Genomic DNA, 24911 nt, shown 5'->3' on the forward strand with positions numbered 1-24911 from the left:
GGAGCCTGACTGCCGTTAGTAGTAGGAATATCCATGACAAATTCAACAGCTGCGCCAGATATATTACATAATGCTAACTTAACGATATTCCACCAAGCTTCGGAAAGACAACATCTTCAGTGATTCTTCACAACCCGACCCTCATCAAGTTTATACCAGATTCTTCTTTTTTTCGTGGAGTCCTTCAGTCGTCCAGAACGTTTATCTCTACCTTTATCAGGATTTATCATTGCTACATCTACCTCAAACCTATTAGGTTAATTTCTCATTTCCGCAGTAAGTGATTGCAAGACGACATCGGGACCTCTACAAAATACTAGGTAATATCCTGTACACATTTACATTGTAGGCACCCCTTTTTCTCATCAATGAGCTGACGATGTACTTACTGTACGTATAGTACCTTAGTTACATCCGTAGCGTAGTCAGCCAATTATATATCGTTTGTCGTTTACAAAACAACAACCAGAAAACTTTTCGGGTCACTCTGGGACCTACACCTCATCGATGTCTAATTATTCCAATCGCACCCTGTGCGGCTTTTTATTATAGTCTGGTGTACCATCCCATCCTTCAATCCAAGTTCGAATATCCTTGAGTTGGTCGAATAATTCCTCGAGAGATTCGCCCTCCTCTGGGACACGATTGTGATGCTCAGCTGGGCTGTGCCAACCTGCGAATGAAGCCGAGCGGCGAAGACTACCGGGAGGTTGGATTGTAGCGGTCGCGTTTTGAAGCACTGGTCGTTGAAGGCGCGGAAGCATCGGCCTTTCTTGTGCGCGAAGATCCGGCTTTCGGGGAAGAGGAACACGATCGCCGTTCCTCCTTCCTCTGTCTTCGGCTACCGGATGAAGGATTGACGGTTGACTTCTGAGGGCACTGGTTTTGTCATCGCCTTTTAGTGGGATAATTTGCCGTGGCGCACTACGCAATTGTGTAAATGGTAATTTATGAGCGCCCCGATCAAGCCCCGGCATAGTTCGTTGGATACGTGGGGGAGGGGCAACGGGAAGCGCATCGAAGGATATCTGGACGGCGGCTTGGGGAATATTCACCGAAGTCTCGATCGCTGCTGCGCCTCCTTGCTTTGCCTTTCGAGCAAGAACGGCGGTCGTCACTTGAGCCAGCGTAGGGAACACCTTCTCTTTTTTGGCAGACCTATCATTCAGGTCACCTATATTTTGGTTATTATGCTGATACGTTGCATTGGCAAGTTGACTCGGAGGGACGGGGATGACTGGAATATGCTTCGCAGCCGGAGTTTTCTCCTCTGTCTTGGGCTTGTATATGGCAGGCGGCCGAGCACCACACCTGACATACGCCTTCCGCACGACTTTCCGATAGTGGGAATCTTCTCCCCCGAGGGCGGCCAATGCATCCGCACGAGCACACTCCGGAGAGCAAAAGCAGAAATCGTGATTCTCCACCGTCAGATTTCCGCAGAAACACTTGGTGATGCCCAAGTTGGTTTCTGAAAAGGGGTTTTCGCGAACGCGAGTGTTCATATTGTAGATGTGCTTGCTGTAGAAGCGAGTGGGCAATGACTCACGACTCACACTAGATGTAAGAGCTTTATAGCCATCGAATCCTTGGTTGCTTTGGGTGGTGGACTGTGGAAAAGCCACTGGCACGTACAATGGACAAAATTATCTGTGGTTTGACAAGGCTGTGGACGCATCCACTCTTGTGCAGTACAAGCACTAAACACGACTCTCGGAGCATAACCACTAAGTTGAGCAACAAGCGAATAGGATGCTCAACATGAGAGGCCTATTATTACAAGCATGTGCGCAGCGGCCCTCCAGAATTTTAAAGCCATCGTAAAGATTTGAAAGAGCCACCCTGCCACGATGCAATTATGATGGCGCCTGGAGTGCACTTAACTGGGCTTTGACTAGCCAAACAAAGCGGAAGGAAACCAATGGCCATTAATTATGATTTGAAAGGCTTATAGGCACATACCTTGCTTTGATTTAGAACAAATCAAGGACCAACCATCCTCGGACCTCGGGCTTGGAACAGTGGCGGTCTCAAGGTCATCTGAAATCCAGTCCAGACTGCAGTGTATCTTGATCCCTTGCGCGTGGATTACAATTGTGGTTATTCGATGTACGCAGATTGTGTTGGAGCTCTGGCAAGTTTGGAACGCTTAACGATTTTTATTGGCCGACTATCATGATGCTACGTGGCCAAAAGCGATTACATCATCTAGGGCTTGCTCGTCTTCGAGTACTACTAATCTTGCTTTTTGTAGTGCCTCGCATATAGATTGAACGTAGCTGGTCTACTAGCTCGTGGCCAATATTGAGAACGATTCGAAGACAAAGAACTTTCACATTTACTCGAAATTTAGATGTCTGACTCATTCGCAGACCTCTGGAGTTCATCTGTCCCGTCCAATCCCACATCTCCGCAGGTACTTGGGGCTGCCAAACAACGAACAGCCGTTCCTCAACGCTCCCAGGATACATTCTCCCTTCTTTCCGCTTCTCAACCAACCTCACGCACGCATTCCCCGCAGGTCGCCGGTCCTACCACTCGGTCACGAAACCCTGTGCCAGTAGGTGGAGCGAGAAACGTAGATGCCTTCAGTAGTCTTTTTTCTGGCTCGTTAGCAGATGGAAGAGATAACAATACTACCAATATGACCATGGCTGAGCGCGCGGCAGCGGCCCAGAGAGCAAAGTTACAGCCAGCCCAGGCACCTCCCAGGGTTACTGCGCCCTTGCCATCTGCTTGGGATGGTCTTGATTCTCTTGCGCGACAGGCAACGCCTTCACATCCATCACCCTCTCGTTCACCACAAGTCGACCTCGATTTCTCTGCATTTGCATCTTCTTCGACCACTACCGTGAAATCACCAGTGGGATATGATGGTTGGAGTTCACATGACTCTACAGCTCCTCAACCACAGACCGCTTCTCAAAAGAAGCCTGCGGGAACGCTCTGGGATCTTGATGACTTTGATTCATCTTCGCATTCCAATTCCCCGATCCCTCCTCGCTCACGTACACCTGGTGACTTTGACTTTGGCGATCGCGATGATGGCCTTTTGGAGACCCACTCCGATGATAGCAATGATGACATCTTGGGTGACCTGGCACGACCAGTTGATGCGGTCAAACCATCTTCGCGCGTATGTCGCACTTAAGTTTCCCTGCCGATTTTGCACTCATCATTCATTGATCGGGCAGAATCAATCAACTCGCACTACACCATCGCCTCAAGCTCCACAATTGCAGCGCGTTTCATCAAGGCCTGTCTCACCACCTCCCCACATCGTTGGGCAAATTGTGGAAATGGGATTCTCTCCACAGCAAGCGCGTATAGCTCTTGCAGCTACGGATACTGGACTTGATGTACAAGCCGCTTTAGAGACTCTGCTCGCAAATGGTTCTTGTAATACCTCCACCCCACCTCTCTCGTCGCATGACGAAGTTCGACCGCCCCCGCGACGCCCACCAAATCAGCGTATCAACTCAAACCGAGACCGGGACAGGGAAGTTCTGCGCAGTGTCGAACCGGAAACACGTCAATCTCCAGATCTTAATGTGCAAGCAGAGAAGATCATCGCACAAGCTAGCGAAATCGGTATAAGCGTTTTCAATCGCGCAAACGCTTTCTGGAAGGAGAGCAAAGAGAAAGCACAGCGGCTATATGAAGAACGTGCGAATGCAGCTCGGGCTGGGGCAGGAACCAAGCGAGGAGATGGGAGACCGCGTTGGATATCAGATGAAGTACCGGACAGAGCTGGCGTGGAGCAACATGATAGAAGAGTGACTGGTGGTTTCAAGGATGACGATCAAATTTCTCCTCCGACTAGACAATTACGACAACAAGATGGGCTGACTACACAACCTCCCCCACAACCTGTCGAGTTGCCATCGCAGTCTCAGCTGAAAGAAGTGGATCTTTTCTCATCAGAGGCCCCCGTTTATCAGTCTCCCTTCCGACGTGGTCGTCCAACACCGCAGCCTCAGCCTCCTGCAGCTCCTTCGCGTCCTGCTCCTGTTCCCTCACCTCCGAAGCCACAACGCGTACTCGTCCCTGCATCATCTTCAGCCCTCTCAACATCTGCTTCACACAAAGCCACGGGCACGTCTGCATATAAACTCGGGCAGTATGCAAATGCAGAATCAGCTTACTCCCTTGCCATCGCTGCTCTGCCAGCCTCACACATCCTCCTCGTTCCACTGCACAACAATCGTGCGCTCGCAAGGCTCAAGACAGGTGAGACTTGTGGTGCAATAGAAGACTGTGCAAGCGTGATAGAGATAGTTGGCGATGATAGAGGCGTTATCGAGGGGGTAGATCTAGGGGATGCCCTTGTGAAAGCTTGGCGAAGGCGTGCAGAAGCCTATGAGGGAAGGGAGAAGTGGGAGAATGCAAGGAAAGACTGGGAATTGGTTGCGGGTGCTGCATGGGCGCCATCGAATATACGTGCTGAAGGCGCGCGCGGAGCTGGACGATGCAGACGGATGCTCAATTCTAACGCTGACGAGAACACCCCTGTACCAAAACCCAAGCCAAAGCCAAAAGCCACATCGATCAAGCCCGCGCCAAGTTCCTCCAACTCTGGAGCGCTCAAGGCTTTGCGTGCTGCGACCAGTGCAGCTGAAGCCGAAGACAATCAGCGGTACGAACTCAAGGATTCCGTCGATACTCGGTTGGCAGCATGGAAAGGCGGGAAAGAAGCTAACCTCCGCGCATTGATTGCTAGCCTCGACTCTGTGTTGTGGCCAGAGTTAAAATGGCAGAAAGTGGGCATGCATGAGCTTGTGTCGAATGCTCAAGTAAAGTCTCGTTACACACGTGCCATTGCACGTGTACATCCAGACAAGGTCAGTTATTATTGTGACAGTTCCTGGGCCCCCTCACATATCGGTATACGTCGCCTTTGTCATCTATCATTTTCTTAACCTAGATCACGGAAGCTAACCATACCTCCTGCAGTTGAACGCGCAAAATACTACCGTTGAACAGAGGATGATCGCCAATGGGGTGTTCAGTGCTTTGAATGAGGCGTGGAATGCATTTCAACAGTGATACCTATTCAGTACAAGGATTCGCCCTGTAATAATGGAAGGTAATGTGGGACTACATCTCACACATGCCTTCGCTTGGTTTTAATATGGATGTCGCTTGCTTCATCAATTCCCATGTTTCTGCACGTGATCACGCGACAGGCGGAGTACAGAAAACAGAAATCCAACCATTGAGGGGTATAAGTACCGGTTCTCGTTTATCATTCCTTTTCTCTTCAGGCCGTTACGCGTAACTGAGGGTGCGTCTCGCCGTTCCTTATTTCGTGTTAGCTAGACAGACGCTAATCTATTGACGATAGGACTAACTGTATCTAAATTTTATCAAGCTATGCGACCTATGCCGCCTAGCACGATCATGGTACCACTCAAGGAACAGCTTGCAAACCTAAGGTGGGTTTATGGATGTATGTCATGTTAAACATCTTAACAACTTGAGCGCGTAGCTTGGGTGATACGAAGCACACATCAGAAACCACCCTCGAAAACATGGATTTGAGTGGACATGAGGGACAAGGATGCCAGCAATCTACCGAGCGTATTCAAGCATATCTTGCTCATTCGTGCTCGAGGAAAGGAAGGGAGCATCAGACTGACCTTACTCCACTCTTCCGTCTCCCAGATGAGATCCTCGTAGAGATAATAAAGCACGGCGCTGAGACGAAAATAGATGGGAGTGACAACAGTTTGGCGAAGACAGTGTCACACGTGTCCATGCGATGGCGAACTATAGCCATATCTAATCCGTCACTATGGACCCATATCTCTGTGTGCCCGGAGGAAACTCCGTCATTCCTTCTAACGCGTATTCATCGTTCTTTGGATCTACTTATTGATGTCGACATATATCCTTGGCCAACATCGTCCACCAGAGCTGCACCGCAGTCGTTACTTGTTCAATTGAACATCATTCTCCGTCATGCAAGTCGGTGGCGCTCACTCACTCTTCGGTCTGGACTGGTAGAACCGATGTTCTCTTTTGTTTTGCTCTACTTTACGCGCTACGGAACATATCTACCATCCCTCGAATGTGTGAGGCTATATGGCTCTGAGATGCAAGTCCACTTTTGGTCACGGGCCCTCTTTTTCGACGAGTCTTGCACTCCAAGGCTCTCTACCCTCGAGGTTTCCAACATGAAGATACTTGCTGCCATAAATTCCTACAACTCGACAATCACCACTCTAATCCTCACAAACGACATACCATCAGAGATTGTGATTACGCCTTTTAACCATTTTATGCGTGTTTTCGCCTCATTTCCTTTTCTCACCTCGTTGGTAACCTACGGTCTCGTGGTCGACATTCCTTCGCATCAGTCGCTCACGGACAATCACCAGTACCCCGCCCTCCGCACCCTAGGCATCCATCGCATCGATAGCGCGCATTTCTCCTCATTGATCGTCACTCTTGCATCAATGTTTCCTGGCGTTACACACCTCAATTTGACAGGGCCCTGGGCTGCCTCCTCGTTACTCGAGGCTTTACGACAAGTATCCGCCGATCAAATGTGGCCAGGCCTCCAGAAACTCATGCTGAATACTTTTGTTGGCTACGAATGGTCACAGATTCATCGTTACCTTGATACTCATAGCGGTGGCGACGGCGAAGATAGGACACAATAAGGATGGTGAATTCATCCTATTGGAATTGCTGGTCGTGGAGGGCAGTACGCTAAAGTGATGTAGTGCTGTATCTTCGAAAAACGGATATTTATAGCGCGCACTGAATTACATGATCGAAAGATGCACGGTGGGGATTCTGGGGAATTGATTTTTACTTCACATACTATGATACAACTGCAGTCAAGACTGGTGTTCATGCACACGCACACCATGTCTCCAAGAATCAACTTAGATACACGTTTTCCATACCGAGTACGCGTCGTATGTACAGTCGTGCATGTACAACAGAGAACGCCAGCAAGGGATTTTCCAAATGCTCGTTCCAAACTCATCCATTCAATGTACGAATGCCTACCCTTGGGATGTCTATATATCAAATATCGTCGGTATCATTCAAGGTAATAAATCGTATGCACTACAAGATACTATGCGTAATGTAAATCAACTAAGCTCGTCAAGTTGCTCTGGGGTAATGATATCTGTAAGGCCAAGAAAGCCGCTATCGCTCGTAGACCGCTTGGTAGAAGGAAGGGTAGAGGTGTTGTTTGCTGCGTCCGCAGCACCTTCGAAAGAAGTTATGATCTGCTGGAGGATACTTTCGATATCAGAGGGGGAGGCGCGTTTCTGGTCGTTAACATGTTCAAAGCCCATGTCAAGCTCACGCTTCATAGTGTTGCTGCTCCCATCATTAAGGGAAGACAGGACCGTCGCAATAGTACCTCCCGTACTAACAATCCCTGCCACCTTCCCCAATACGCTCGAGACACTTGAGGGGATCGTGAAGCTGCGGTCTTCAAACCGAGGTACTGCTCCACCCAAAGCTTCGCCGACATCAACTCCGTCGGAAGTTTGACTCAAGTCCCGCCTAGTGCTGTTGCTGCCATCAAACGCATTCACAATGGCATTAGCACCTGCTCCCAAGCTAATGATACTCCCGATATCTTTGAGCCAGCTTGAGGCAGTGGGAGAAATGGAAATGGGGCTGCGCTCTTCGACGGGAAGGATGGAGTATGCTTGACGTTTGACGTTAATATCACTCAACACAGAGCTACCGTCTTGCAGGAGGGCCTGGAGCGCGGCAGTGATGTCTGAGGGGATCGTGATGCTACGGTCTTCAAACTGAGGTACTGCTCCACCCAAAGCTTCGCCGACATCAACTCCGTCGAAAGTTTGATCCAAGTCCCGCCTAGTGCTGTTGCTACCATCAAAGGCATTCACAATGGCATTAGCGCCTGCTCCCAGGCTAATGATACTCCCGATATCTTTGAGCCAGCTTGAGGTAGTGGGAGAAATGAGGCTGCGCTCTTCGACTGGAAGGATGGAGTCCGCTTGACGTTTGACGTTAAAATCGCTCAACGCAGAGCTCCCTTCTTGCAGGAGGGCCTGGAGCGCGGCAGTGATTTCTGCAGTGATATCGCGCTTCCTTGCGGAGGGCAACTCATTGAATGCTGCTTCAATGGCTTGAATGACATCGGAGGTGGTGTCACGTTTGGAACCTAGAGACAGGGTTTCTCCTGGCAGGACCACTGTCCCGATGCGGGGAGGCACAAATTCGCCATTCCTTAAAGCCGTCTCACGTTTGGAAGTGCCTCGGCGGGGACTGGAAATGCATTCAGCGGGTCTGCTCTTCGAATTCCTGAGAGGGACACGTACGGATATGAAGTAGGCGCTGCAAGACTCGGGACGGTCGAAGCTACGAGAGAGAGAGCGACAAGGGTAGCAAAGCGCATGATGGTCTTGAATGAGTAGGCTCTTAAAAATTAGAAATCAACGCCGGGTCGAGGTGTGAAAATGCAAAGTTAACAGTTGAATGAGAGTGTATGAAGTTTTTCAAAACAATAGGCTGTAACATGATGAGGTCAGTAGAAGACAATCGGATGGGACAGAATGAACGTACTGCCTGCACCTGGGTGAGCCGTGAAAGCGAAAGAAGTGAAAGGGCTGAGGAGTTAGTGACTGAAGTGCATGTCTTTTAAACAGGAAAATATCATAGCTGACACATCAGAGTATGCCTCCTCAGATAGGTCATACGGGCGCACGCGTTTCAGTAGTTGGATACACTCCTTGAAACTTAGCTGTGCTGCATTGATACGTCTGTCGAAATGATATGTTGGGTATCCGCTTTAGGATGCTCAAATGTTGACACGGTCGTGACGCAGCACAGAGCTATATAATATATTGACCGGCTTTGATGGGGCATGGGTGAGGGGGTGGACGCGTGATACAGACGAAGCTCACCATAATCCGGACTTGGCAGAAGAAATTTTCGAGTGTGGGCTAGAAACTGGACTAGTTGGATATTGTTACAAATATGATTTCAAGCTAAACGCAACGTATGCAGGACAGAAAAGACAGCCAACTATTGCAGAGCAGGCGAAGAAGTCAAAAGACGAACATCCGAGGTGTATGAAGTAGAGCCATTTCCTTCTTGCCCGCGGGCTTTCCTGCTGCTCCTAAGCCACGGAAGCCGGTTTATGCGAGTGGCACAGCTGTATGAAAGGATCGTGGCCGGCGCATCAGATTGTACCTCCTCCCACAGCCTACAGGTGGTACCGTCGTACGCGTTTCAGTAGTTGGATGCACTCCTGGTGCTGCGTTGATACGTTCCTCAAATGATGAGTAGTTTGAGTATGGGCATCCGCTTTCTACATTCTAGAATCACGATGTGGATCAAACGACCTGAACTTCGAGGAGCATCGGAGTGGCGCAGCCTCCGAGTTGGTGGGCTCAACCGGAAGCACAGATTGCCGTTGTTCTGAACAGCCCAGTGCATCCAAGACAGCATGGCATGGTTTATCGTGCCTAATGCTCGTGACTGGCATCAAACGATCAAATTGTAGAAGGCAAACATTATGACATAATGGTTGGGGTGAAACGATGATCATTTCCCGTCGTTATGACTGGATCATTCTACTCCCAAATAATTTATGAGTCCGCATTTGTGAGCCGCAGATAGATGACCTACCAGTAGAGATACAGCATAGAGGGTTGGTTGGTTGTTCTTAAGAATGCGTTGAAGAGTCCTCGATGACAACCTTGGTTCCGAGAGTGCGCCAAAGAGCTGGAGTAAAGCAGGCTCGAGGTCGATATTTGCACTTGTTTATCAGAGCCTTTAGCTTTCAATAAGGCAAGACTAGCGGCCAGAACACAATTCTAATTAAGCTCTGAATGTTATTCTGCCGCAAAATTCCAACCAGGGCTCCCATTCACATCTCATGTAGATCACGATTACCTGCTCTGTGTCGTTTTCTCTCTACAGCCATTGATACTTCCGCAAGCAAGCCATTCTATATCACTACACCAATCTTCTATCCGAACGCAGGTGTCTACTCCGTTTCCTCAATAGCTTCTCAACTAATATCTCCTAGCTCCGCACATAGGCCACCTGTATTCACTCGTCACTGCTGACATATTTGCTCGCTTTACGCGCATCTCTGAGCCGGACCGACTGGTCCACTTCTTGACGGGAACAGACGAACATGGTTTGAAAATACAAAAGGCCGCTAAGGACCGCGGAATAGAGCCTTCTATACTCTGTGATGCTCTCAGCGAGCAGTTTCGTGTGTGTCCCAGCTCATGTCTTCTCAAATTCATTGACATGAAATGCGTTACAGAGGCTTGGTACTCGCGCTAATATTAGCAATACGGTATTTTTGCGCACGACCGAAGCTAGACATAGAGAGGCCGTGGAATACGTTTGGGTATGTATGTTCTTCATCAAATACTCGACGTTATCAATTCATACCATGTAGCGCAATCTCGCTGCACAAGATCTTATTTATAAGGGCACATATTCTGGATGGTACTCCATTTCCGACGAATGCTTCTATACCGATAGTCAGATCACTCATCCGCCATCCTCTCCCACTCCTGTCTCCATTGAGACTGGTTCTGCAGTCGAGTGGTCCAGCGAGTCAAACTACAAGTTCCGTCTCTCCACCTTCCAGGAACGTCTCCTAGACTATTATACTACCAATCCAAAATCAATATACCCATCAGCTCACCGGGAATGGCTGATACAGACCCTAAAAGATGAACCTCTTGATGACCTGTCAATTTCACGACCGCGGGAGAGATTAAGTTGGGGCATTCCCGTTCCGGGCGACACATCGCATACTATGTATGTGTGGTTCGACGCACTGACGGTGTATCTCACTGGAATCGGATTTCCTGCTGAGCGGCAAGGGTCACTGTGGCCTCCGAACATTCAGGTCATTGGAAAGGATATTGTTCGGTATGTTTTGATATGCATCGGGCTTTATTAGTAAAATTTGATGCCGGAAATCAAGTTTTCATGCTTTGTACCTGCCTGCTATGCTCCTCGCGATGGGAATGCCGCTTTCGCATACCCTCCTTGCGCATGCACACTGGACAGCACAGCAGCGCAAGATGTCGAAATCTATAGGCAATGTAGCGGATCCATTTGATGCTATGGACACATGGGGTGTTGACGCCGTGCGATTTTACATGGCACGTATCGGTGGCCGTTTCAGAGACGATGTTGGTACGGCTATTTACTTTTCTTGTTTCCTGTGTATTTACGAGGGATATTTTATTTCCCAGACTGGTCTCCTGAACAACTGGAGAAGCATGCGGACGAAATCCGTAGTTTGCTTGGCAACTTCTTCTTGCGCATCACTTCGAGAACAATTCAGAAACGTGTAGCATCTGCGCCTCAATTCACCTTTGTTCAGCTCCTCGATCGGCCCTTTGATGGTCCCAATGGTGACGTGCTGTCATCGCTACGTAACCTGAAGGGAAGAATCGAGCAATGTATGGAGAAGTTTGAGGTGGGAGATGCGCTTGATGCAATCATCCTTGTCCTTAGGGAGGTGCGTAGTCTTGTTTATTTCGTATTCAACCCCCCTGAGGAGCTTGAAAGGCGAACGGTGCATTAACACACACCGCGCCCTGGTCGACGCAAAATCCGCCTGAAGCCGCACGAGTGTCTTATCTCCTCTCGCTCGAAGTTCTACGGGTCACTGGTATATGCTTGCAACCCTTCATTCCCGAGGCTGCACAGAATCTATTGGATGCATTGGGTGTTCCGAAGGCAGAACGGAACATGGATGCTGCAGCTGTGGGTAAGGGCAGTGTTGGGGAAGTGAAGGGAGTGAAACTTTTTGAGGGCAAGAAAGAGATAGCCAGCGGGGGTCAATAGTTGTTTGCTGTGCAAAGCCAAGAGATCACGGTTTGATCACGGTGCAGACTATCATTCATATTCGTTTGCATGAGTGAGCACACGTGTATGCTCGACGCCTCATCTACGACTGCCATTGTACAGCGTACACGTGTATTGAAACCGTTCGCATCGGTGATGAAATCAAAATAATCATATTTCGGATCGCGACTCCTATGAAGTAGAATAAGGTGTTGGTATTACGGCCGTGTTTACACACTGAGCGGCGTCGGTGCTGAGGAATGAATCAGCATGAGGACGCACGGTGGACACCTGAAACCACTTACGGCAACAATAATTCTCCAGGGGGTCGCAATGCTGGTCTTTAGGACAGAGGATCAAGCAGGGCGAATCTACAGATGTCTAAAAATCCATCAGTTCCGACCGACGAACAGCATACACGCGGCGTACTTTCAAATCATCCTCACTGGTTATAGCAGGTCGATAATAGTATTCTGGCTGAATGGTGCTAGAATGGATGCCGCTAAGATGCAGAGCCTTGCGTATGTCTGCTGCGATAGGCATGAAATCGTGATTCCTTGAGGCCATGACGTGTACAGATGCGACGATCTTGGATTCTGAGAGTTGCCAGATGTGAAGCTCGTGTACTGATAAGACGCCGTCTACTTTGAGGATGGAGTCGCGTACGTCTTCGAGCGATACGGTGTGTGGGACTCCTTGAAGTAAGATGAATGAAGCATTACGAACTGGAGGAGAATGAATCAGTGCCTCCGTTTTGGAACACAGCTAGGAGCGTCATACCTAGTGGTAATGCAGATGTGAAAATAATGATAGTGATGATGATGCTGACTGCAGGATCGAGGTAGAATCGACCACTCCAATTGGTGAGCCAGATGATGAGACCTGTCACGATCACACCAATGTTACCGAGGGCATCACCCATGACGTGAAGCATTAGGGCGCGCATATTCATTGACCCATGTGAATGACCATGACCATGACCATGACTGTGACCACTTGGAAGTGGGGCCTCGATGGTGAAGGATTCGATTTTGTCTTGCTTGCTATCGAGAGGCGGAGTCTCCGAGATGTTTATTTCTACTGAACCATCAGGAACTATCCGGATAGAACGAGATGATGATGAGCGGTTTCGTTGGTGTGTGCTAGGAGAGGCTATAGCAATATCTTGCGCGGCCTGTGAAACTGCAGCTCTGGTAGCTGCTGGGTGTCCGTACATCGACGAGTAAGATCCTGTGCGACCACGAACTGGGGTCGATGAGTCCTGAGCGGGTGCGTCATCGACGATGGTGTGCGTTGAATGTGATGCATGTACATGGCCAATCTTCTCGTTGTCATGAGAATGACCATGTGAATGAGAGTGACCATGCTCTGAGACATGGATGATAAATAAGACGAGGTTGTTGAAATAGTGCGACAGTACCATGGAACAAGAGAAAACCGAAAATGTTTGAGGCCAGACCGCAAGCTCCGACTATGACCACGAGAAGTGGGTGGGATACGTCTTGATGGTGGGGTAGTTGTGAGTGTATGCATGGAATGCTTGTTGAACTGACCTTGGATATCAAAGAAGCGTTCGACTGCCTGCAAGCTAACGGAGAAACATAATGCAAGTAGGAAAACACCGTTTGTTAAAGCTGCAAGGATTTCTGCCCTTTGCCAGCCATAAGAGTAACGAGAATGGTCGGCAGTCTTTCCTGTCAGCTGACACCATGATGTTCACTATATCAACGAAGAAAGACCAGGTGTGACTCGAACCTTGATAGCATACAGAGCGACCACCAAACTCATTACATCACTGCCAATGACATGGTCAAACAATAGCATTTATAGACTTGAAGGGTGACACTTACTTGAGCATGTGGAAGCTATCGGTGACGAGAGCAAGTGAACCGACAACATAACCTGTTGATTTGTGAATTCGGTGATTGATGGAAGTGATAGCCGAAGATGTGACTGACCAACGACGAGTTCCAAGAAGAAGAATAGGATGTCAATGACGAGCAATAGAGTGATTCGAGCTGAACGAGATAGCGCCATGGTGAGTCCTTTGTAGAACACTGGCAGGCAGCAGAGAGGGATTTAAGTAAAAAGGAATGTGGAGGGAACAAAGGGGAAAGGACTGTTGAAATTGAATCAGTGATAGAAGGCGTTGGGCTCAATCACGAGTACTCCGCGTGTCCACTACCTCGAATATGGTAGGACACGGATATACGGTGCGACGTTCGACTTGAATTTGAATACGTGAGGCTGACTCGACGGGAGGCGTGCATGCTTGCTAAACTCAAAAGTCACACGGTCTCCGCGACTGAATTCATCAATAATTACAACGGATAAATTCGCAAATGATAATGTCCTGCCACCCGACGCCTTCGAGTACTTGCAAGGTATGCGTTCCGAGGGTTGAAAAATCAGTCTCGTTGGGGAAAGTTCCGCGTGGGGGTACTTGTACCCAACATTGCGGTACTTGCTATCTGGCCAGCCCATCATGGTAGTTCCTATAACGAGTCAAGTCGAAGAACATAAGAGATTGTTGTCGCTTCAGTCGATTCTCTCCGATCATCGTGGGTCCTGTGAGTGGCTACCTCAACGTTGGATAAGTTCATCCATCTTGACAACACGTCGACACCGAGGAAGATGGTACTGCCAGCCATGAAAGTAAATCTATGTGCACTGAATCATCGCCAGCACATGTCCCCGCGGCATTTGCAGTTTTCTTGATTGATAGTTTGTCCAGAAAATGTCGCGTAGCACGTGACTGACAATCATCTGCGCTCCCAGGGAGTCCTTCTTTGGTCATCTCCTGTCCACGCCCTTTCTGACTTGCATTAGTTTTCCACGAAACCCTCTCCTAGATGCTTTCTCAAGCTCTCCTCTCATAGTCGTCGACTCCCAACGATGCCTCCAGGAACCCCTTACGCCTCTTTTGCGCTCCCTTATCCCATCCGTGTTGACTGTTTCACCTGCACAGCTCATCTTCCACCTCCGTACAATACACCAGCACTGCATCTCCTCACACACTCCCATACCGACCACATTCTTGGCCTATCGTCAAAATCATTTGCTTCTCGGGTAGTATGTTCGCCTGATACAAAAGAGATGCTCTTGAGGCATGAGGTTCATCTGGAGCGAACAAAGAAAGATTCAGGTGAAGTCGCAACGAGGACGTTTGCTCATTTGAAGGCTGAGGGTGGAGCACTTAGTAGGGATTTGTTGGTGAGTATGAGAGCTTCTTTCACGCTCGTGTCCTGACAATATAAAGCACGCGGTTCCACTGAATACTCCAACCGAATTCGAGTTATCGACTACTGAGACGGTAACTATCACGCTCATCGATGCAAATCACTGTCCGGGTGCTGCTATGTGTGTTTCACGTCGTTCGTTTTCTCCCTTCTGCTCATTCCTGCATAGGTTCCTCATCGAGGGTCCTCGTGGCACGATTCTTCATACGGGCGACGTACGCGCCGAACATTGGCTACTAGAATCTCTAACTCGAAACCCGTTTCTCCAACCATATATTCCAGATACGGAGGAAGATCTCCGTGTTCTCGTAGCGCGAGGCGGCCAAACAACGAGTTTGACCAAAACGTTGAATGCGATTTATTTGGATACGGCATGCATGTTGAGGGGAACTGTTGTCCCCACAAAGGTGATTATTCCAGATACCGTTGTAATAGTCATTGGTTTACGAACGCGAGCAGGAAAACGCGGTCAAAGGCTTGGTCGAGCTTATTGCATTGTTTGATAAGGACACCTATTTCTTCGTAAACTCGTGGACTTGGGGATACGAGGACGTGCTCAAGGGTATAGCACGAGCGTTCCAGTGTCAGGTAGGCAAACATCCATTTTCAGAACTTCAGCTATATATTGTGCGCGTTCGTTTCGGAAGCCATTTATTTGTTCGATTTTTGCCCTTGCGACTTGTATTTTACTGTTGTCGTCTTATCATGGCACATATATGCGCTTACATGTTGCTTGGCTTGTGTTCTGTATTCTCCTCTCTGTGCTGCCTTGTATGTCACCCTTCTTGTTTCTACCATCACACGTAGGATTCCGTTTTACTGATATATTTACTTTGACAGATTCATGTCGATCGATACAAATATGCGGTCTACACGCATATATCAGATCCATTTCTTCGTACTCTCGTCACACGTGACGTGACGAGCACCCGCTTCCATGCTTGTGAACGGTTTGAGCGGTGTAGTTTCGTGAATGTACCTAAGTATGTATTCCATCTTCTATCAATCGACTTCACTCACCAATGGAGCATTGTGATTTACGTCGTGTTTATTGACTCATCTGTGATGGTTTACGTATGGCAAAACCTGTTATGACCATTCACCGGAATCAGCTTCGACTTCCAGAATGACTTAGCGCCACGGAGCACGGAGGGAAAAAAGGTCGTATACGTCAATCCTGTGGCTATGGGATGTGCACAGTGGGAGGGCTATCGCATGGATGTACGAAGACGTCTTGCGATGGGGAAGGATGTTGATCGCTTGGTCGGTATCATGGAATTTCTCACCCTCGATCCGTTTCTCTCCATTATTGATTTCAGTTGATACAAGACACTGATTTTGGTATTCTTATAGCTCGTACCTCTCGAACGACATTCTCCACTACCAGAACTGCTCAACCTTGTTTCCCTCTTCCGCCCGCACCGGCTAATTCCCAATACCCTGGTGCCCGCCCTCGGCGGTCTCGATTGGACTGCGATGAATGCCATGTTCAAAGAGTGCATGGCACCGCCCACTTATAACCGTGGCAATCCCATCCAGAACGAGTCCAGCTCGTTAGGAATTGAGCATCCCAGCGTCTTCGATCTCGCCTCCCTCGACCTCGCCGATACAGATCCGGCAATGAAAAATTTTGTCGGCGACTCTGCTGAACTTGAAGCACGGAAGTGGGCAGATGACGGGAGTATGCGACGACGGCTAGAGGTACTTCGAGGGTGGTTGAGACCAAAGGAAAAGGAAATCATTGATCGAGCGCTTGGACGTCCACCGAATTCACGTTCTGAGTATGAAGGCTCATCCCCGTTATCGTCCCGGAACGATGCTGCGCCGGAGACTTCCAAAAGGATGACTAGAACCCACATGCAAGTGAAACGCTATGTGGAAGACTCGGATGACTCGAGCGACGACGATGGGTCTGATGCACATGTCAGGACTGCACGTTTGCTCTTTGCTGGGAATTACAGCATTGAAGAGTCGATTAAAAGCTGGTTGTCGTCGAGTCCGTCGCATATATCTGAAGGCGAGCCACAGATCATTGGTGCCGAAAAGGTGGGCCCTGTGCAAGAACACGTCATTGCAGCTCCAACATCAGAAGCTGACGTCCAGGCTCCGGTATTGGAAAGCAGCGTTCAGGTCCCGGTGTTCGTACAGACTAATGACACAGTGCTTGTCCCATATACCACGCTCTCCGCTGATCAGAGCCTCCGCACACCGGTATCGTCACCTGTCTTGCGTCTGCGAGATGTTAAGGGAAAAGTCAAGGAGGTAGAAAGTCAAAAAAATGTTGAAACGTCAGATTCCTCGCTCCCACCTTCCTCCCCATACACGCTCAGGAACTCCTCGCCCTTCCCTTTTCCACGGATATCTGACCCATCTAGCCAAACTCCATTCGCATCGTTAGAGGATGTGGTCATGACCGAGGTGGAACCGCTATCGCTACCTGAACTGCTCAATGGTAACTCCTTGAAGCCTCCTGGAGTGCAGAATGGTTCTATTCGGATGTGCGAAGATGCGAATCCAGAACACAATCAGCAGAGCATTAAAACATCACAGAAAGATGTCTTTTCCCAAGCATCATCAAATGCACCACCATCACAGCGCTCCCAGCCATTTAAGAGCCTTGCCAATCAGGAGCTTTCTCCTTATGCATCTCTCCCTCTAGCTCAGAGCCAGCATAGTGATGATCATAGGAGAAAACGCCGCAGACTTGAAGAACATACCAACGATGTTCCTGAGACAAACAATAGTGTGCAAGTCACTTCTTTTGTTTCTGCCTTCGGGTGTGAAAAGACCGAGGAATCCATCAATGACCCCCGTGATACGGTACATCCGTACTACAGGTCATTTAGGGTTCCAGATCCATTTCTTAATACGAAATTAATGACATTGTCTCACGACCATGATCAGTCTCATTCTGCAATCCTGCCTAGAAATTTTGCACCCAATCAGTCGGCTCCGTTACTTGTACCCCCTCCTCTTCACTCAGAGATCAGTCCTCACCGCAGAGGCCATGAACTCCTTCCAGCATCCTCTACCTCCGTCCTCGTTACTTTAACCTCGCCTCGCACTATCACTCCCACTCCCACGATACCTCTGCTGTCGGGTAACACTTCAACTATCAGCCTTGCCTCGTCCTCCAAGGTTCCACAGCCTTCCTTCGTCATCTCAGAAAAATCTTCAAGCTCTCGCTCAGCAGAACGGCGCAAACGACGAGAAATCGCCGAAAAACTTTCTCTAGCTCGTCCAGATTTGATTGATCCCTCCTATGTAGCAAAGCGGTCAAGGAGGTTGTCTCGGCTTAAAGAACAGTCGGTATCCGTCATCCAAGATATGAACTCGAGTGCAATTGGCTCGTCTCAGTCTCACTCTATCTCTGCAAAGATTAATGGCCCGTCGCCGACTGTGGTCCGCCGAGAACTCCACCCTGCATCTCGTCTGTCTTCCTTCTGGCCGTCAAAACAAGTCGCGGGAACAGCAGTTCTGAAACGTCCTGCCAAGCGCTGGCGTGAGCTGTTGGACGAAGATACAGAAGAAGTGCACCAGACAATGGATTGGGAACGAAGTCGAAGGCTTGCGTTGGATGTCACGAGTGCACTTGCTGCGGGGCGGAAGGCTAGGGATGTGCTTCCACGATTAATGTGTGTATCTACTCGGCAAAAGCATCTCGCGGGCTAGTTGTTGTGGATGTATGCTTTCCGGTCATCTACTATCTGTCAGCTCACGGCGCTACACGAATCCTGTTAGTACTGCTATAGCACCTGCTTTTACATACATGGCCTTGTATTAATTGTATCGATAAATAACACACTATTGATCCATCATGGCATCAGTGCACGCGGCAATGCCAGAAGGACAACGGCCGGGGGTGGACATAATTGATTAGTACTCAGTAGTACTATGTAGGGGCGCAGCCTCAGAGATATATGTGGGAAATGTTACCAGCTAACAATAACAAAGCTCGCCTAACACTAGTACTTGCCCTGATATGGTTCCGAAATCCTTCGGCTATCACTGAACGTTGTAAAATGTTTTGTAAAGAACAAGGTACGTGCAAACACTGCAAAGATGGGGTACGAGGGCACACTCAAAATTGAAGATAATTCGGTACAAGGTCGCTGCGGGAGAAGATCGCCCCTTGCCCTTCACCCATTAAGTCATATGTAGTGGAAATGCATAAAAATGCCCAGTACACATACGTCGCAGACTCATTAGAGAAAGATACCCACCACAAGTCTACCCCGCTGCTGCTTGACGCCATTACTTCCCACAAGAATGGCGAATACAGCGCAACCCATCATTCCAACGACCACACCCGTTCGAACGTTCGAAGGTCATGAAGACACCATATGTTCAGTCGCACTGTTACCCGATAGACAACGCATGGTGACGGGCTCGAATGATAACACGCTTCGTCTGTGGAACTTGAAGGACGGAACTGTATTGAAAGTCATGGAGGGACATCGCACCTGGGTGCTAGGTCTGGTGATATCAAGAGATGGGCGATTCATAGTAAGCGGTGATTGCGGAACGCTCATCGTTTGGGATGGAGAAACTGGGGAGCGTCTCGGCCAGTGCAATCAAGCCCACAGCGATTGGATCCGCTCGATAGATTTGTCTCCAGATGGAACAACGCTCGTATCTGGTTCATCGGATAAGACGATGAAGCTATGGAGCACAAAAGATTGGCGGCTGCGAGGAAACCCATTGTATTGTGACGCTGAAGTCTTTTGCGTTCGGTATTCGCCATCTGGTGGACTTCTTGCCATCGCGACATCCAAGACTATCCAAGTATGGGATACGCGCACAAACAAACGTGTTGCGATCTTCAAGGCTCATGCTGTCATCAATTCGCAGTCATGCAACATTTCACTAGCGTGGACACCTGATGGAAAACGGCTTCTCTCAGGAGGAAATTCTAAGGATCCAACTATACGGGAGTGGGATACGTCGACCTGGAATCTGGTCGGTAATCCATGGACAGGTCATTCGAAGATGATTTACGCCATTGCCGTGAATTCCCATGGGACATTGGTCGCCTCTGCATCTGATGATAATGATGTCCGCCTCTGGCAGCTTTCGAATCGACGGACCATCGCCATATTCAGACACACCGGCTATGTTCTCCGCGTCACCTTTTCCACGGATGGCAAGCACATCCTCAGCGGAGGTAAGGATAAGCGTATCTCAAAGTGGGCCATACCAGAGGACGCGTTGCCTAAATCCAAGGTAAGTCTACAACGCTGGCTTGTGTAGTATAACTTGATACGAGCATACCTTAAATAGCTCTTCACGGTAAACACGGCAATCCGCAATGCGTTCATAACTGGAGACTTGTTTACCGCTGAATCTCTGCTAACGGAGGCGATCTACGCTGAGAAAAAAACCAACTACATTTCTTACGCCAATCGCTCATTTCTTATGGCGCAGAAATCCGAATGGGACTGCGCGCTTGAAGATGCACGTACGGTAAGATACACTGTCACATTATCTTCCCCTCGACATAGGTTAATTGGTCGCACAGTCTCTCAGCATTCAGCCCTCTTTGATGGGCTGCATCTCCAAGGGCATTGCCCTCTGCGGACAAAAACAGATTGAAGCAGCGATGAAAGCATTTGACCTCGCGTTCATATTTGCAGACGAAGATTCGAAGGCCATCCATTTTCTTCTGTTAATAAAGGTATGTCATTATTTTCTCGCATAATCCTTGTTCCTGACCATTTTCAGGCTATTGCACTTTTTAATGCAAATCAACACGAAGATGCAATGGAGCGTGTCCAAGAGCTGGCTGCCGCCTGTCGTGGTGGCGATACTCTTACTTGTCGTACGGTGAAAGTGAGTATCAACTCAATTAAGCTGGTTTGTGCCTCGTCGATGCCAATTATTCTAACTTTTACACGTCAGGCATATTTAAATGTTCAACTGGGAATAAATGCTTTCAATGATGCGCGTTACGGCGAAGCTGATGATCACTTCACCACTGCTATCAACACTGACGCTTTCTCATCTAAACCGGCCGTCGACTCTACGTGTGAGGACTTATGCGTGGTACGTTGATATAACACAGCCTCTCATGCCTCTCATGCCCAACTGGTGCTTTATGCAGCTTTTCGGATGGGACATCGAGTTCTTGTGGAAAACTGCAAGGCAGAAACGTTGCTATGCACTCCTTCGGTTGGGTAAATTTCGAGCCGCCGTTGATTCATACAATCATATGATGGATATGAGTGACGAAACCATGCAGGCCAGCTGCTTTGACTGGTCTACTGGCAAGTGTTCTATAATGTCACCTATGCTGCAATCCTCACCTGTGTTACTCAGCTTTCAAGGATGAATGCAGCACGCTCTGTGTTACTAAGGGAGATACTGCCTTCGCTGCGCATGATTACGACAAAGCAATCGCTTTATATTCGGCAGCGATTGACCTCGGTTCCGGAACCCTCGTCATCTTCTTAAACCGCTGCAAGGCGAATACAGAAAAAAGGCTATGGGAGGAAGCAGTCTCGGATGCGCAAAAGGTGCGATGACATCTGTTTTGTGCGGCTAACGCTCACCGTAATGTATAGGTTATCGAACTCGAGCCTTCGTCTTATATTGGATATCAATTGAAACATGCTGCTCTTCATGGCGCACAGCGCTTTGACGAAGCTATCGATGCTTTCAAGGGCATGCTCTCCAAGTTAGAGGATGCTTCCGAGTCGCACGTACGAAGTAAGCCTTTTTTTTTCACATCCATCAAGATGCTAACTCTTTTCCCAGACTTGCGTCAGCATTATATCAGTCCATTCGAAGCGGAAGTTGATATCCGAGGTTTCATTAACCCTCAACTCGAAAACGCCCCACTTCGTCTACTAGACACTACCACCGGTCTTTTATGTGACCGAGAGGCCCAAATAACCGCATTTAAGGAAAGCAGCGAGTACAATGAACTTCTGCTATTCATAATGACGCATCCAGACTCACGAATGGAGCACATCAGAGCAGTGGTGGAAAAATACTTCCGTTGCGTCATGTTATCACACAGGTGGGAGGGGAAGGAATCACGGTTGCAAGACATCAAGGGCAAGAACGTATACGAGTTGCATCCAGTTGGTGGCATCCTGAAGTTGCAGGTATTCTGCAGGACTGCTGGCGATGCGGGGTATCGCTGGGCCTGGATGGACACGTGCTGCATCGATCAGACCAACAACGTTGAGCTCAGCGAATCGATCGACTCCATGTTTGACTGGTATCATCATGCAGCACTTACTATCGTTTACCTGTCAGATGTTCTACCTTCCTCCAATTCTGGCGCACTGGGAAAGAGTGTTTGGAACGAACGAGGATGGACATTTCAAGAACTTATGGCTTCAAAATGCATCCTCTTTTATCAGAAGGATTGGACCCTATATCTCAACGATTGCTCTGCCAACCACAAGCATTCCAATGAGATCACAGAGGAGTTAGCAGAAGCCACAGGCATAGATCGAGAGTCCCTCGCTTCTTTCCATCCAGGGACGAGAAATGTCCGAAAGATACTCCAATGGGCATCCTCGCGTATCACCACACGGCAGGAAGACATTGCTTATTCCTTGTTTGGCGTCTTCCGCGTCTACCCAGGCGTTTCTTATGGGGAAAGGAAGCAGAATGCCCTTGGGCGGCTTTTGCAAGCGATCATAGCTCAGTCGGGCGACATTACTGCTCTGGACTGGGTTGGAAAACCATCCGAGTTCAACAGCTGTCTGCCAGCTGAAATATCTTCATACAAAACTCTACCGCCCACATTCCCATCTCTATCTCCTGAAGAGCTGTCCGAATCAGTCTCGTTGCTACGAGATACTGGGGATGTACAATTGGCTTCGAAATTGTACAGCAAACTCGACTCCCTTCATGCTCCTCGTTTTGCGCATAAACGTCTACAACTGCCTTGCATCGCATTCCGTGTCACCGAAATCAAACGGAAGAGCCGTCAAGGCCAAGATACACGTACCACGTATGAAGTCAAGACAGACAGACTTCGAGACCTACTGATCACCACGGAAGACGAACTCCAATTGCCGATTAGACTCATTCGAACAACTGAGTTCTTGCTTATTCGTCCGTGGGATCATGGTCTTCTCGGGTCTGATGACGTGCACAACGTAGGCAATTTGACCCCGCCTGAATCCCCTGCAGACGTTTCGTCTGTCGGGTCCTCCGAAGAGCATGAGGTTGATCCGGAACGAGCATTGCGATTAATCGTTCGTCTTGGACAGCCTTTTGGCGCATTTTTGCTCAAGCGCGAGCTGCTCCGCAAAGAATATAAGAGAGTCGCCTCAGATCTCAATATTATCGCACAACTCAAAGACACGACTCACGTTCACGATATGGAAATCAGGACAGTAGAAATCTTGTAGTGGAGAATTTGAACTTTAACTGGATTGTCGCCTGAGAGTGATAAATCAGACCAGACTGGAATTTATGTTTTGCAGGTATACAGGTGATGTCTGAGTCGACCCCAAATGTGGCGAATATCTGATGACCATGACACAGTCCGATTTTACGTGGATGTGGTCATCGATCAATGTTCAACTCCACGCTGGCGCTTGATATCGTAATCCGTATCGATCTGGGGCACTAGACAGCTTTCCGTAGCTAAGAGTTTTGCCGTGCACATCAAGTACTGGTAAAACCCAACCCCGTGCTACTTACTCTACGCGGATATTGTGTCGATGTCAGGGCTCAAACCCATTATCTTCTACGATATTCCCAGCATTGTGCAGGGTGAACCATGGTCTCCGAACACGATGAAAACAAGGCATGTTACCCGCCATCAAGAGTTTTACTTCATCGTTGACACGTCATAGATATTGTCTCAACTTCAAGGGCCTACCCTTTCAGACCGTCTGGCTCGAATACCCTGATATCAAGCCATTCTACGAGCAACATTCTCTTGCACCCACCACCTTGCGTAGCATCAAGGGAACTCTAACGCCCGTGCACACGCTCCCTGTCATCATGGATCCAAATACGAATAGGTTGATCACAGACTCCTTTGCGATTGCACAGTACCTCGACGAGCAATACCCCGATACACCAAAAGTGCTGCCACACAACACAGCCGCGCTAGTGCACGCCTTTCACACTGCGTTCCATAACCTCATAAAGGACATCGTCTTTCTGGGCAGTTTTAGAGGTGCTCGGAAGCTCAATCCCAAGAGCAAGGAATATTATATCCGTACTCGGGTGGAGCGATTTGGCATTCCATGGGAGCAGTTTGCAACGCCCGAGAGAAGAGAGGAGCAGTGGAATGTACTGCGTGCTGCATGCAATACTGTAGACGGATGGTATGCGACGAGCAGTGGTCAATTCATATTGGGGGATACACCGTGTTTCGCTGACTTCATAGTTGCTGGACTATGCAAGTGGGTACAGTATTGCTTTGAGAACCAGGAGTGGGAAGAACTGAAGGGCTGGAACGGAGGGCGGTGGAGAAGACTTGTGGAGGCAACTGACAGGTATCTTGATTGTTCGAAGTAGTTCTGTCGGTCTAATTATGATGCGCTTACTTTGGGGCGACCCTACCCTGAACCAACTAATCGTTTATCCACCTGAAGCTCCCATGTTGTCAAGCATACCTGTATCGGTGTCTCCAGTCTAAGTCGAGGGGCTTTGAGTTAATTCCTTGCCAGTACGAATACCTGGCGACAACCTGACGCATCCGGACATGGCATAGTGCCGATGTTCCATGTGCAAAGCCTGGCTTCAGGTTGTGGCCCGGGCCCAGCCGGGTTTTTGGGGCGCACATCCAGCGCTAAGTCATCCCCTCAAATGTCCACTGTCACTGGGGATGACATTAATGAGCCACTGATCTCCAGCAAATCAAATTTGAAA

The 24911-nt window shown here is 48.8% G+C and overlaps 9 protein-coding genes across 9 annotated transcripts; 6 read left to right on the plus strand and 3 right to left on the minus strand.

Annotated features, from left to right (window-relative positions):
• Positions 1–79: 79 nt before the first annotated feature.
• EDB93DRAFT_415613 (uncharacterized protein) lies at positions 80–1941 on the minus strand. The gene is made up of 2 exons (XM_041456306.1): positions 1636–1941; positions 80–1570 (listed from the first exon to the last, which is right to left on the minus strand). Exons 1-2 carry the CDS (start codon positions 1676–1678, stop codon positions 516–518), a joined length of 1098 nt encoding a protein of 365 aa, XP_041307561.1. The 5' UTR covers positions 1679–1941; the 3' UTR covers positions 80–515.
• Positions 1856–5285, plus strand: EDB93DRAFT_1282152 (uncharacterized protein). Its single transcript, XM_041454459.1, is given in 3 exon segments — positions 1856–3136; positions 3153–4841; positions 4954–5285. The coding sequence occupies 3 exon segments, from the start codon at positions 2354–2356 to the stop codon at positions 5044–5046; spliced, it is 2565 nt and encodes an 854-aa protein (XP_041307562.1). The 5' UTR covers positions 1856–2353; the 3' UTR covers positions 5047–5285.
• EDB93DRAFT_415481 (uncharacterized protein) lies at positions 5074–6804 on the plus strand. Its single transcript, XM_041456305.1, has 3 exons — positions 5074–5284; positions 5345–5435; positions 5489–6804. The coding sequence occupies exons 2-3, from the start codon at positions 5374–5376 to the stop codon at positions 6663–6665; spliced, it is 1239 nt and encodes a 412-aa protein (XP_041307563.1). The 5' UTR covers positions 5074–5284; positions 5345–5373; the 3' UTR covers positions 6666–6804.
• A 302-nt stretch (positions 6805–7106) lies between these two features.
• Positions 7107–8395, minus strand: EDB93DRAFT_1250598 (uncharacterized protein; the record flags this gene model as incomplete). The annotated part of the gene is made up of 2 exons (XM_041453035.1): positions 7107–8265; positions 8319–8395. The coding sequence occupies 2 exons, from the start codon at positions 8393–8395 to the stop codon at positions 7107–7109; spliced, it is 1236 nt and encodes a 411-aa protein (XP_041307564.1).
• A 1438-nt stretch (positions 8396–9833) lies between these two features.
• On the plus strand, positions 9834–12079 carry EDB93DRAFT_1282188 (tRNA synthetases class I (M)-domain-containing protein; the record flags this gene model as incomplete). The annotated part of the gene is made up of 7 exons (XM_041454460.1): positions 9834–9987; positions 10034–10227; positions 10280–10366; positions 10418–10899; positions 10955–11169; positions 11229–11497; positions 11548–12079. The coding sequence occupies 7 exons, from the start codon at positions 9834–9836 to the stop codon at positions 11824–11826; spliced, it is 1680 nt and encodes a 559-aa protein (XP_041307565.1). The 3' UTR covers positions 11827–12079.
• On the minus strand, positions 12057–13863 carry EDB93DRAFT_1250600 (cation efflux protein; the record flags this gene model as incomplete). Its single annotated transcript, XM_041453036.1, has 9 exons — positions 12057–12079; positions 12132–12207; positions 12256–12551; positions 12607–13194; positions 13247–13327; positions 13380–13527; positions 13582–13621; positions 13677–13728; positions 13785–13863. 9 exons carry the CDS (start codon positions 13861–13863, stop codon positions 12057–12059), a joined length of 1383 nt encoding a protein of 460 aa, XP_041307566.1.
• An 858-nt stretch (positions 13864–14721) lies between these two features.
• Positions 14722–18737, plus strand: EDB93DRAFT_1085609 (beta-lactamase-like protein; the record flags this gene model as incomplete). Its single annotated transcript, XM_041445923.1, has 10 exons — positions 14722–15039; positions 15086–15186; positions 15235–15472; positions 15525–15653; positions 15906–16048; positions 16178–16328; positions 16419–17318; positions 17670–17844; positions 17920–18380; positions 18561–18737. 10 exons carry the CDS (start codon positions 14722–14724, stop codon positions 18735–18737), a joined length of 2793 nt encoding a protein of 930 aa, XP_041307567.1.
• A 1090-nt stretch (positions 18738–19827) lies between these two features.
• On the plus strand, positions 19828–23828 carry EDB93DRAFT_1147372 (uncharacterized protein). The gene is made up of 9 exons (XM_041449524.1): positions 19828–20288; positions 20346–20528; positions 20584–20739; positions 20787–20894; positions 20964–21107; positions 21166–21328; positions 21381–21577; positions 21626–21770; positions 21819–23828. The coding sequence occupies exons 1-9, from the start codon at positions 20055–20057 to the stop codon at positions 23432–23434; spliced, it is 2946 nt and encodes a 981-aa protein (XP_041307568.1). The 5' UTR covers positions 19828–20054; the 3' UTR covers positions 23435–23828.
• EDB93DRAFT_1240651 (uncharacterized protein) lies at positions 23750–24557 on the plus strand (the record flags this gene model as incomplete). Its single annotated transcript, XM_041451787.1, has 2 exons — positions 23750–23835; positions 23885–24557. 2 exons carry the CDS (start codon positions 23750–23752, stop codon positions 24555–24557), a joined length of 759 nt encoding a protein of 252 aa, XP_041307569.1.
• Between the last annotated feature and the right edge of the window lie 354 nt (positions 24558–24911).

Source organism: Suillus bovinus, assembly GCF_016758785.1.
Source record: "Suillus bovinus strain UH-Sbo-P2 chromosome Unknown EDB93scaffold_29, whole genome shotgun sequence".
Taxonomy (NCBI): Eukaryota; Fungi; Basidiomycota; class Agaricomycetes; order Boletales; family Suillaceae; genus Suillus; species Suillus bovinus.